This window comes from Vigna unguiculata, chromosome 3 (assembly GCF_037176805.1).
Source record: "Vigna unguiculata cultivar grain cowpea cultivar isolate G323 ecotype 2 chromosome 3, ASM3717680v1, whole genome shotgun sequence".
Classification (NCBI taxonomy): domain Eukaryota; kingdom Viridiplantae; phylum Streptophyta; class Magnoliopsida; order Fabales; family Fabaceae; genus Vigna; species Vigna unguiculata.
Genome location: NC_140794.1, coordinates 32,380,758 through 32,393,565, shown reverse-complemented (window position 1 = coordinate 32,393,565; position 12,808 = coordinate 32,380,758). Strand labels below are relative to the sequence as shown.

Genomic DNA, 12,808 nt, shown 5'->3' with positions numbered 1-12,808 from the left:
CATGACGTAGGACGCCTGGTCATTTGTAATGCATCGGAGTAGGGGGTGGCTGAAACCCCTTCTGTAGAGTTCTCCGGCTATCAAAGTGTATCTTGCCGCTTTCCTGGTCCATCCTTTTTCTTGATTGATGGGTGTTTCACCTGTTTCGAGGTATGTGACGAATGGGCGCATCCAGGATTCTTGCGTGGTGACCTCAAAACATTCTGCTTGTGCTTGTATGGAGGGGATGGTGAGTACCTGCTGTATCAGGGATCTGTAGCGACCCTTCTTTTTCGTGCTTGCGAGCTTGGATAAGAGGTCGGCTCTAGTGTTGTCGCTTCGGGGTACGTGGTCGATTTTGAATTCCTCAAGTTTTGAGATCAAGTTCATTGCTAAGTGGTAGTATTGCGATAAGAGGTCATCTTTGACTTGGTATTGGCCTGTGAGGTGTCCGACTGTGAGTTTGGAGTCGGTTTTACATGACAAACGTTTGACTTCCATCTCGAGGGCCAAGTGTAGTCCAGCAATAATGGCCTCGTACTCGGCCTGGATATTCGAAGTTTTGAAGGTGAAGCAAAGGGATTGCTCGATGAGTATGCTGCTCGGACCTTCAAGTACGATTCCGGCACCGGATCCCTTTGTGTTGGATGATCCGTCAACATGCATGATCCACCATTCGTGTGCGGGCTCCTGAGGTTGAAGATCGTTTGTGAAGTCTGCTAGGCATTGTGCCTTGATGGGGCCGTGAGGTTCATATTTGATGCTGAACTCTGAAAGCTCGATGGACCACGATGAGAGTCTTCCTGCGAGGTCTGGCTTTTGGAGGATTTTTTGTATGGGGTAGTCTGTCTTGACGATGATTGGGTGCGTTTGGAAGTATGGTCGCAAGCGTCGTGCTGCCGTAATTAGTGCGAGTGCTATCTTCTCGACCATTTGGTATCTTGTCTCAGGGTCCTGGAGTATGCGGCTGGTGAAGTAGATGGGCTGCTGTGTATCATTGAGCTCTTGTACGAGTGCCGCGCTGACGGCGTTGGAGGATGCTGCAATGTATATTAACAAAGGGAAACCGGGTCGTGGCTTGTTCAAGATTGGGGGTGTGGCTAAGAGCAGTTTCAGTTGATCGAAATTTTCCTGGCACACTGCGCTCCATTCGAACTTGGATGACTTTTTAAGCAGGTTTATCATAGGCTTGGTCTTCTCCGCAAGCTTAGGGAGGAAGCGTGCGATGGCTGTCAACCGTCCCACGAGTCTTTGCACTTCTTTAACATTGGCGGGACTGCGCATGCTGATGATGGCCTGACACTTTTCTGGGTTTGCTTCGATGCCGCGCCGGGTCAGCATGTATCCTAAGAATTTTCCTCCGTCTACCCCAAAGGTGCACTTTTCTGGGTTCAGGCGGAGATTGTATCCTCGTATGGCTTTGAAAACGTCAGCAAGGTCCAGGGCGTGTTGGATGGGGTTCGGGGATTTGACCACTATGTCATCGACATATACCTCGACGCAGTTACCGAGGAGGGGTTTGAAGACTCTGTCCATTAGTCTTTGGTAGGTAGCTCCTGCGTTTTTGAGCCCGAAGGGCATGACCTTGTAGTACAGGTTTGCTTCCTCCGTAATGAAGGCGGTTTTGATCGCATCACTCTCCGCCATCGGTATCTGGTTGTACCCGGAGTATGCGTCCAGGAAACTGAGTGTGCCGCTTCCAGCTGCCCCATCTACCAGGCGGTCTATGTTGGGTAAAGGGTACGCGTCTCTAGGGCATGCTTTGTTCAGGTTCGTGTAATCGACGCACATCCGCCATTTGCCATTCTGTTTCTTGACTAGAACGACGTTGGCTAACCAGGTTGTGTACCGTGCTTCTTCGACAAAGCCTGCTTTCATCAATTTCTCTGCTTCGCACTTGGCAGCTTGCCTTCTTTCTTCTCCTAGCTTTCTCTTCTTCTGGGAGATGGGTTTGGCTTCCTTGAACACGGAGAGTTTATGTGTAGCGATTCTTGGATCGACGCCAGGTAGGTCTGCGGCTGTCTAGGCGAAGAGATCCGCATTTTTCTTGAGGGTATTTTCTATTGCTTCCTCCCCCGCGCTTTCCATTGTGGTCCCTATCTGCAGGGAGTGGTTTGGCTGTCCCAATGGTAGGGGCTTGGTTTCCCCTACTGGCTCGATTCTTGCTTCATTGTTAAGCCGGGGGTCGAGATCTTCCGCTTGGATGGCGATCGCGGTTTGTGTTTTCTCGACGTTGTTGGTGGTGAGGGGGGGTATGGGAGCTTCAAACTGGCCATATAACATTCTCTGGCTGCTTTTTGATCGCCGTGGACGGTTATGATGTCTCCAGAGGCTGAGGGGAACTTTAGGGCGAGGTGCGGCGTAGAGACCACGGCTCCCAATGAGTTGAGGGAGGGTCGTCCCAGTAGCATGTTGTATGAAGTGTGGGCATCCACTATGAGGTATCGAACTTGGATCGTTCTAGTTTGTCTCCCTTCTCCGAAGGTGGTGTGAAGGTCCACATACCCTCGGGTTGGCACCCTTTCGCCAGAGAATCCGTATATGGGTTCGTCGTATGGGATCAGTTCTTCTGCGGGGATCTGGAGCTGTTGGAAAGTTTTCCAATATATGATATCTACTGAGCTTCCTTGGTCGATTAGCACCTTTTTCACGGCGAAGTTTTCAAGTTCTATGGTTATGACCACAGGGTCATCTTGGTTGGGGTCGACTCCTTGGAAGTCCGAGTCGCTGAAAGTGATTGGTGGCATTCTTCTTCTGGGTCCCTTGCAGATGGCGTGGACAGACTGGACTGCCCTCAGATGCTTTTTCCTGGAAGAAGAGGAACATCCGCCCCCAGCAAAACCTCCTGATATGGTGTTTATCGTCCCTCTCAAGGGGGGTCTTTCTTCTGGGCGCCTTTCCCCTCGAGGTGGTTCCTCCCTCCTTCGTTCAGAGTTTGTGCCTCTCCTAGGTTCTTGTCTGGATTCCCTGGGTTCGTTTCTCGTATCCTCCCTTCGTGGAATGTTCCTTTGTGGGCATCTCTCGGGTTGGGTCCTGGGATTTCCTTCAGTTATGTTTCTGACATAGTGCCGTAAGTGGCCGGCCCGTACAAGTTCTTCTATCTTATCGCGAAGCGTCTCACACTCCTCAGTGGTGTGTCCGTTGTTGCGGTGGTAGTGGCAGTATTTGCTTAGGTCGGCGTTTGGCAGGTTTTGGAATCTCTTAGGTGGAGCAATGAGTTCAGCTTGCAATACTTCGTCAAGGATACGGGATTTGGGGGCATTAAGGGGGGCGTAGTTGGAGAATCTGGCTTGTTTTCTGTCTCGAGGGCGGTTTTGGTCCCGACCTCCAGGCTCTCTACCGCTCCTTTTAACCTCCGGGTGGGTTGGGGTGTTCCGGACCCTGTCTTGGTAATGTCGCATCTCCTCGACTCTGATGAACATCGACGCTCTTTTTCGAAGTTCTTGCATTCCTAGAGGCGGGCGCATGGCCAGTTCGTCAGCAAATGGTCCTGGTTTTAGTGCCATCACCATATAGTGTAATATCAGGTTTGGGGTGAGGTCCTTGATCTTCATGGCGATTACACCGAACCTGTCAATGAAGGTGCGAAGGGACTCTCCTTCTTCTTGTCTTAGGTTCAGGAGTGACAGGGATGTGAGGTCGTGTCGACGGCTGGTGTCGAACTGGGTGGTGAAAGAGGTGGTAAGGGTGCTGAAGGAATCTATGGTGTAAGGCTGTAGACTCATGAACCACTCCAATGCCGATCCTCTGAGCGCAACAGAGAAGGACTTGCACATCACGGCGTCGTCAGTCGAGTAAAGGGCGACTTGGTTGGTGTAAATGGATATGAATTCATCCGGGTCAGTGGTACCGTCGTAGGTCATAGTTGGAGCCTTCCACTTTTGAGGGAGTGGTGTTTCTACGATCCCGTCGACGAACGGGTGCCTACGGTTTCTTCTAGAAGCGAAAGGGTTGTAGTTGCCCCCGGTAGTGTGACCCGTGGGTTTGTATTCGCTTTCCTCTTCTGTGACAGGTGGGAGGTCTGCCCTGCAGGGGGCGATCTCAGGCTCTTCCATGGCCTTCCCTGCTTCAATCCTCCTCTTGAGTCGGGCATTCTCTTGCCTAAGTGCTTCCATTTCGTCTGCATTCCTTTTCTTGTACTCTGCGAATTCTTGCTGCATCCTAGCTTGAGCCTCTAGGATGCGAGATATGTCAGATGAGGGACCGACGTCTCCCACTTCCATTACAGGGGGTCTGGTGGGTACTTCGGCTGGTCTACTTCTTGTGGATACCATGGTCTTGGGGCGAGGAGGGCTGACTTTGCGAAATACTCTTCGACCCCACGGTGGGCGCCAATTGTTCTTATGGGACCGAGTTGTACTTCACAAGTCTCGCGTACTATCTTGATGCTGAGAGGTCGGGTGCGTCTTCTGGCTTTAAGGGGTTGTGGTCACGGCGCAGGTGTGCCTGCAAAAGACACTCCGATGCCAAAGTCAGTGCTGAGTGATGTCAGTGGTTACAGAGAATATTTAATGCGTAATCAATGCATAGGGTAGTGTGCTATTTATACCTTTTTTACCTGTGGGTCCTACCTGGAATGGGCTTTTGGCCCAATATTTCCTTTTTTGTTATCCTTGGATCCAGTGCTGATGGGGAAATTACCAAGGGGTCCCTCAGGGGTAGGCGGTACCCGGTATTCGGTCGTGAGAATGTCTACGGATGATAGGTTTCATCTTATTGATCGAGATGGTTGTATCATGGGTCTGGATTGTTCTGAGTAGGAGTACCTGTGGTGCGGGATAGGCGGCCTGGGGAGTTTGCTGCCGAGAAGACCTTTTGGGGATGTTTTGGAAAAGGATACGGCTTCGGAGGTTCGCTGGTGGCTGCTTGGGGGAGGGGGGACATTTTCTAGAACAAGGTGTGTGATCCGTAGTTTGCCTTATGGTCGCATACTTTGGGAGGGGGTGTCTACCGTGCAATGTGTGGCCTGGGTGCTCGTTAAGGGTCATATGTCGAAGAGGAGGTGGCCGATACCAGGTGTGGTGTTCGGGTTCATTGAGGTTGCGTGTTCAGGGGCCGAGTGCCGTGTACTTTGGGTATAGTTGGGACATCAGCCTTCCAGTCTTGAGGAGTAAAACGACGCTTTAGACTTTAGAGGCTGTGGCCGTGTACTTTGGGTGTAGTTGGGACATCAGCCTTCCAGTCTTGAGGAGTAAAACGACGCTTTAGACTTTAGAGGCCGTGGCCGTGTACTTTGGGTGTAGTTGGGACATCAGCCTTCCAGTCTTGAGGAGTAAAACGACGCTTTAGACTTTAGAGGCCGTGGCCGTGTACTTTGGGTGTAGTTGGGACATCAGCCTTCCAGTCTTGAGGAGTAAAACGACGCTTTAGACTTTAGAGGCCGTGGCCGTGTACTTTTGGTGTAGTTAGGACAAAATAATTTCTCAAATTTCTTGCTTGTTAGCATTTCATCAATGATAGATCAGTCAAACAAATCGAACCCTGTGGATTCACATCATTCGGTATTCACATCACGTCAATGTTTTTCATCTGGATCAAGTATGGATCAAATTCAGTACATGGCAATGTGTGAAAGAAGTATTATGTGATATTGCTCCCATGGACTCTTGTCATCTTCTTTTGGGATGGGGCATGGCTTCGTTTTAAAACACTCCATCTTGATGAAAGTTCCCTTTATTTGAGGACTGAGGGACATCAAAAGAAGTAGAAATTTATGACACCAAGATAAGTCAGTAAGGATCAACGTAGGCTGAAGGAGAAAACAGAAAAAGAAAGAATAGAAAAAGATGTAATATAAACCGCAGAAGCAAGGGAAAATAAAGAAAAAGAAATGGAACTAGAGAAAGTTTATTCGTCAATGTTTTTCCTTCTACAGTTTGTGATGTCATTTACAAGGAACAAAAGGATAAGCATGTGAATGAAACACACCAACTTCCATGTTTAAAAAGGAAGCTTGTTCATAGTGCTTTATTATGCATTTGGTCCGTCGATAAGAAGCAGATTCATCAAACACAATGCATGGAATTATTTATTGTTACATATCAAGGTGGGGTACTGTTGCCAAGAAATGTTATCGACGGATTGCAACCATTGGAAAGTAACAAATATCAAGTTGAATTTGATCCTGGAAGAAGAGAATTAGTTTCGACTTGTGAAAAAATAAAAGTCCTTCACAAGATCATAATAAACTTACATTAAAACTAGTGTCTTGAGATTTGGGACAAATCATCTCGAAGAAGGAGGGTATGATGTGAATTGCATATGGGTCAAATGGAGGATGCCTAATTCGTCGTGTTGATGCAGTTTCTTTTATATAAATAAGGGCCCAATGCTTTGTAAAATTGGCTGACCAAATTGTGTTTGTGCTTAACCAATTAATGGGCTTTAGTTTTGCTTTATCTTCAAGTCGAAATAAGGGTCCATATGCCAACTTAAGAACCAACCTTTGGAAGATCAAGAGGACCTTTGCTCAAAGTTTGTGGATGACTTTTGGTAGCCTTAAATTCAGTTACAATCAACCATTAAGTAGCGGTTCGTCATTAGCTTGAGTGGATCATTAATTAATAGCTTTAAGCGAGATGATATTGAAATTTATGTGTCATTTGTAATTCTGATGGTTAAAGCTCCTATATAAGTTGAACCATTTTCATCAATGAAGGCAAGCTGAGTTTTATTCAGAAAATAAACGAGTTTTATCTCATCTATCTTAGTGAGAGTGATTGTCCTAAGTTCTTGAGTGATTCAAGAATCCATGAGTTTAATCAAAGGTCCTTTAATCCTTTGTGTGTTTCAACTCTTAGGCTTATCTTCCATTCTCGGAAGTGTGATGTCTATCAATTTCCGTTCCATCTTCTTTTATGTTTCCATTTTCTCGTTTTAAATAATTTCTCAAATTTCTTGCTTGTTAGCATTCCAACAGTGATAGATCAGTCAAACGAATCGAACCCTGTGGATTCACATCATTTGGTATTCAGAGCCTGGCTATCTAGATTTGGAATAGGAAAGGAAGTTTATTATACAAAGTGTTTCACCGAAGGCCATCCATGTTTAGTTGCATTCGATTACGGAAGCGAAAACAATGTTATGAGCCAAAGATTGGTGGAGAAACTCCAGTTACCAGCAACCTTTCATCTGGATCAAGCATGGATCAAATTCAGTACATGGCAATGTGTGAAAGAAGTATTATGTGATATTGCTCCCATGGACTCTTGTCATCTTCTTTTGGGATGGGGCATGGCTTCGTTTTAAAACACTCCATCTTGATGAAAGTTCCCTTTATTTGAGGACTGAGGGACATCAAAAGAAGTAGAAATTTATGACACCAAGATAAGTCAGTAAGGATCAACGCAGGCTGAAGGAGAAAACAGAAAAAGAAAGAATAGAAAAAGATGTAATATAAACCGCAGAAGGAATGGAAAATAAAGAAAAAGAAATGGAACTAGAGAAAGTTTATTCGTCAATGTTTTTTCTTCTGCAGTTTGTGATGGCATTTTACAGGAACAAAAGGATAACCATGTGAAGGAAACACACCAACTTCCATGTTTAAAAAGGAAGCTTGTTGATAGTGCTTTATTATGCATTTGGTCCGTCGATAAGAAGCAAATTCGTCAAACACAATGCAGGGAATTATTTATTGTTACATATCAAGGTGGGCTACTGTTGCCAAGAAATGTTATCGACAGATTGCAACCATTGGAAAGTAACAAATATCAAGTTGAATTTGATCCTGGAAGAAGAGAATTAGTTTCAACTTGTGAAAAAATAAAAGTCCTTCACAAGATCATAATAAACTTACATTAAAACTGGTGTCTTAAGATTCGGGACAAATCTTCTCGAAGAAGGAGGGTCTGATGTGAATTGCATATGGGTCAAATGGTGGATGAATGATGCACCGTGTTAATGCAGTTTCTTTTATTTAAATAAGGGCCCAATGCTTTGTAAAATTGGCTAACCAAATTGTGTTTGTGCTTAACCAATTAATGGGCTTTAGTTTTGCTTTATCTTCAAGTTGAAATAAGGGTCCATATGCCAACTTAAGAACCAACCTTTGGAAGATCAAGAGGACCTTTGCTCAAAGCTTGTTGATGACTTTTGGTAGCCTTAAATTCAGTTACAATCAAACATTAAGTAGCGGATCGTCATTAGCTTGAGTGGACCATTAATTAATACCTTTAAGCGGGATGATATTGAAATTTATGTGTCATTTGTAATTCTGATGGTTAAAGCTCCTGTTCTTACGGGGCCAGAGGTTGTAGTTCACAAATCACTTGGGGGCTTCGGATGGCTGATCTCGGTCCTTCTTCTATTGCTTCAGGGCAATTCCGGGGGCGGAGCAGGAGACCTGCAAAAGACACTCCGATGCCTAAGTCAGCACTGGTGATGTCAGAGTATTTGAATAATTTAATGCGTAACCAATGCATGGAACAGTGTGCTATTTATACTATTTTACCTGTGGGTCCTACCTGGGATGGGCTTTCTGGCCCAATCATCCCTTTTTGGCTATTCTTGGATCCAGTGCTTCTTAGGGGGGAAATTACCAGAGGATCCTTTGGGGGTTTTCGGTATTCGGTACTCGGTTATGAGGATCTTTGAGGCTGATTGGCTGTGTCGCGGATCTGGGCTACTTGGTGGAGAGATATCTGTAACGTGGGGTATGGTGGTCGCCGAGGGCCGTGTTCTGGGGAAGGTGTTTGGGTAATGCATGCAGGCTGGCATGACTTTGGTTGAGTAAACAGCCGCAAGGCATGGAGTAAGCGGCCACAAGGTTTGGAGTAAGCGGCCACAAGGTTTGGAGTAAGCGGCCACAGGGTTTGGAGCAAGCGGCCACAGGGTTTGGAGTAAGCGGCCAACAGGTTTGGAGTAAGCGGCCACAGGGTTTGGAGCAAGCGGCCACAGGGTTTGGAGTAAGCGGCCAACAGGTTTGGAGTAAGCGGCCACAGGGTTTGGAGCAAGCGGTCGCAGGGTTTGGAGCAAGCGGCCACAGGGTTTGGAGTAAGCGGCCACCAGGTTTGGAGTAAGCGGCCACAGGGTTTGGAGTAAGCGGCCACAAGGCTTTGCTGGGGGCCGTGTACTAGGGAGGGTGTTTGGGTAATGCATGCAGGCTGGCATGACTTTGGTTGAGTAAACGGCCACAAGGCTTTGCTGGGGGCCGTGTACTAGGGGTTGGGACCTTCAATGGCATAATGCGATGTGGGCGGTCATTGGGTGTTTCATGAGGTATGCGGTTGGCGTGTGTGCTGGTGCCGTGTACCTGGGCTGGGACATCAGCCTCCCAGTCTTGAGGAGATATTGACGAAAAGACTTACCGGTGTTGTGCCATTTTGCAATTTTCATTTGTGGGTTAAGGTCGCATGCCCTATGGCTATACCAGCCTCCCAGTCTTGAGGAAACGGAGTGAGGTAAAGACTTACGAGATGACGGTTGGGAGGGGCTTTGTTGCGGAGAGGCCGCTATGTATGTGCCGGTTTGGGTGATTTTCAGGGGTGAGTGGGAGTTTGTAGGTAGCTGTCAGAATGTGCTGCAGGGGTGTCAGGGTGCATTTAACTGATGCGACGTTTGGGTTGCACTATTTCGCGCCAGGGTGCGTTTTTCGAAGGGTTTTGGGCCTTGGGCTTGTACTGTTTGGTGTGGGATGTGAAAGGGTGCGTGCCTATTATTTAAGGCTCGTGGGTGGTGGTTGGGTCACATAGTAGCTGCGTTCTTGAATTTGCGAAGAGGGGAAGCGGCAGAGAATTGAGCATAGTTGCGTACATTGGTCGTGTTGTTTATTGTGAAGGTATGTCGTCCTCTTCTCATGGTTCTAATTCCGGGGAGTCTGATGCGAGTTATGGAGAATTAAGGTTGGAGTTTCTCAGCAGCTCGTCTGAGTCTTTGCGGGTTGAGGTGGAGCGGGAGGTGCGGGAGGATCCGCCAAGCGAGCATGCCGAGTCTCTATGGCCGAAGCGGGACGGGTACTTTTGGGTGGCCGAGGGTGTTAGGAATTGTTACTCGAAGTATAGATGGTCTCGGCTGCTTAAATCCTGGCTAAATAGCATATACCCTTTTGAGAGGGGTTTCAATCCGGACACGATGAGAGTGGAGCGGGTGAGTGCCGTGGAGTGTGTCTGCCATAAGCGAGAGGGGGCTTCTTCTGACTTTTTTTACATGTATTCGTGTATGTTCGTGAAGTTGCATATCCAGCTGCCGTTTGATACTTTTACGATGGGCGTTCTGAGGCTTCTGAACGTGGCGCCTACTCAGTTGCATCCGAACAGCTAGGGTAGCTTGCAAGCGTTCAGACTGTTGTGTAGGGCGCTTGGGTTAGAGCCGACAGCCGAGAGCTTCTTGTATTTTTATGTGACGAGGCCGAGGGATCCGTGTAGTTGGTTGTCGCTGGTGGGCAGACCAAGGAGTTGTGTGTTGGATGGCTTCACCCAATCTTTCACGAATTTTAAAGATGGGTTCTTCCGTGTGAGGATGGAGTTGGGGCATGAGCCGTGGTACTTGGATGGGGCGGGTGTGGCGAGGTTTCCGTTGTATTGGACGAGTTCGCCTACTAAGTTGGAGGTGGTGTGTAGGGATACGTTGGATGCGAGCAGTAGGCGGGTTGTAGAAGTTTTGGAGAGATTGCCGCTTAGGGCCCCCGGGAAGTGGATAGTGTGTTGCTACTTGACGGATGATCCGGGGCGGGATGTTTGTGGTATGTTCTCTTGTAACCATATGGGTTCTCGTGTTGGACTAATCTGAAGGTGTTGCGTTTTTGCAGGTGTGATGGCTCATTACGCAAAGAAAGTGGGGGCTTCAGAAGATTTATTTGCTAAAATCAGGGATCAGTTAGCGGCTTCTTCGAAAGGGGAGGGTTCTTCGAAGGCGGCTGCTTTGGCGGGTCCTGTGGTGGAGACGGTTCGTCCTGCTGCGAAAAGACCGGCGGTTTCAAAACTGAAGGGGGTTGGTAAGGATCGGAAAAGGTTAAGGGCTCTTGCCAAAACGGGAGGTGTTGCGCCTGGTGGGTCTAACAACCCAGACTTGGGCGGATTTGAGAAGGCGAAGGTGCAGATGAGGAAGGGAGTGGAGATTAAGCTAACGGACCCGGAGGTTGCACTTGTTGAGGCCGCCGACCCTGGGCTGATTATGAGGGCATGGAACGAGTATACGTCTCGTGGGCTCGTGTTGGGGCGTCGGTTATCGGCCATGATGCAGGAAGAGATAGCTGCAGGTGACAAGAAGAAATTGGCCGACGAGCTGGCTGCCTTGAAGGTGCAGGTGGAACTTGATCAACGTACGTGGGATGAGGAGAAGAAGAAGTTGGAGGCGGAAGTGAAGAAGTTGAAGGTAGGCGTGTTGGCTGCAGAGAAAAAATTGAAGTTAAAGCAAGTGGAGGTAGATGAGTTGCAGGCGAGGAGGAAAGTGGAGTCTGAGGAGGCGGCTGACGAGATTAGCGGCCTACAGCAGGCCGTGTATACTGAACATGTGAAGGGCTTTGAGAAGGCGCTGAGGCAAGCGGAGTTTTTGTATAAAGAGGTCTCTGTCACCGACTGTCGTTTCAATGTAAATTTGGACATCTATGATAACAAGATGTTGGACGTGGCAGAGATCAGCAAACTGAAGGCGGTTGCCGAGGGCAAGGAGGTAGCGCGGGATGAGGAGGGGACTTTAATGACGACTCCACTGCATGCTGGCGATGACCGTGCTTCCAACGAGGAAGATGTGGGTGAAGAGGTCGAAGCCGAGGCTGCTGATGGGGATAATGGTGTGGGGGAGGAGTAGGTTGTTTTTTGTTTTTTGGGGGCGAGGACGCCGACATCTTTGTGACTTTGTAATGTGGTTATGAGAACTGCATTTTAGTTTGTGGTTGGGTGCCTCTCTTTTTTTGGGTTAATTGGAAAGGGCCGCTATGTATTGGTTTGTAATGGGAACTTATTTGGAAATTAATGTTAAGTTTGTTTATTCATATGTTGTTTTATGCTGTATGTTGTTATACTTCTTGCTTAGTTAAGGTTTGTGTATGTGTATTCACGCGGTTGGTTAAATGGTGACGTGATTCGCTTATTCGTTATATGACGCGCTTGGGTGGGTATGTCATGCCTAGTAAATTGGCTTCTTGATAGCGGTGTAGGAGAGTTGTTTTGGCTTTCGACTAGCGGCATTTAGACCTTTGCTTGTGTTTGAATAGATGTCGACCAGCGATACTTGGGCTAGTGACCGGGAACGTTAATTCTTGATAACGGCCAGCGGTGCCTAGAGTAGCTGCTAGGAGTGCTAGTTCTTACTATTGACCAGCAGCACTTGGAGTAGTGGCTGGGAATGTTAGTGGTGGATATCGACCAGCGGCACTTAGGGTAGTGGCTGGGAATGTTAGTTTTAATATCGACCAACGGCACTTAGAGTAGTGGCTGGGAATGTTAGTGGTTGATATCGACCAGCGGCACTTAGGGTAGTGGCTGGGAATGTTAGTTTTAATATCGACCAGCGGCACTTAGAGTAGTGGCTGGGAGTTGCAACAGGACAATCTTGAGTAATGGATTTCTTGATATATTGGTGGGGGATGCCTCGTTAAAACCTTCCTTGGCCAAAACCCTCCTTAGGGAAAAATGCCAGGGGAGGAAAGAGTACATCCAATTACAAGTATTGCTCAGCTAAAATACAACTTTAAATGTGAAATGTTCCAGGTGCTGGGTAGTGGTTCTCCAGAAAGTTTCTCCAGACGGTATGCTCCCTTGCCGACGTCCTTTAGTATACGGAATGGGCCCTCCCAGTTTGGTGAGAATTTGCCTTCGTGTTTCCGTGCTTTGCTGGTCATCCTCCAGACTAAGTCGCCCTTGTGGAGAGAGCGTGGTTTGAGCTTGGAGTT

The 12,808-nt window shown here is 47.7% G+C and overlaps 1 protein-coding gene across 1 annotated transcript; it reads right to left on the bottom strand.

Annotated features, from left to right (window-relative positions):
• Positions 1–2,126: 2,126 nt before the first annotated feature.
• On the bottom strand, positions 2,127–4,253 carry LOC114171411 (uncharacterized). Its single transcript, XM_085670358.1, has one exon. The coding sequence runs from the start codon at positions 4,251–4,253 to the stop codon at positions 2,127–2,129; it is 2,127 nt and encodes a 708-aa protein (XP_085526484.1).
• Between the last annotated feature and the right edge of the window lie 8,555 nt (positions 4,254–12,808).

Bases quoted from the DNA above. Each gene is read 5' to 3' on its own strand.
- LOC114171411 (XM_085670358.1), bottom strand. From the start codon at position 4,253: ATGGTATCCACAAGAAGTAGACCAGCCGAAGTACCCACCAGACCCCCT.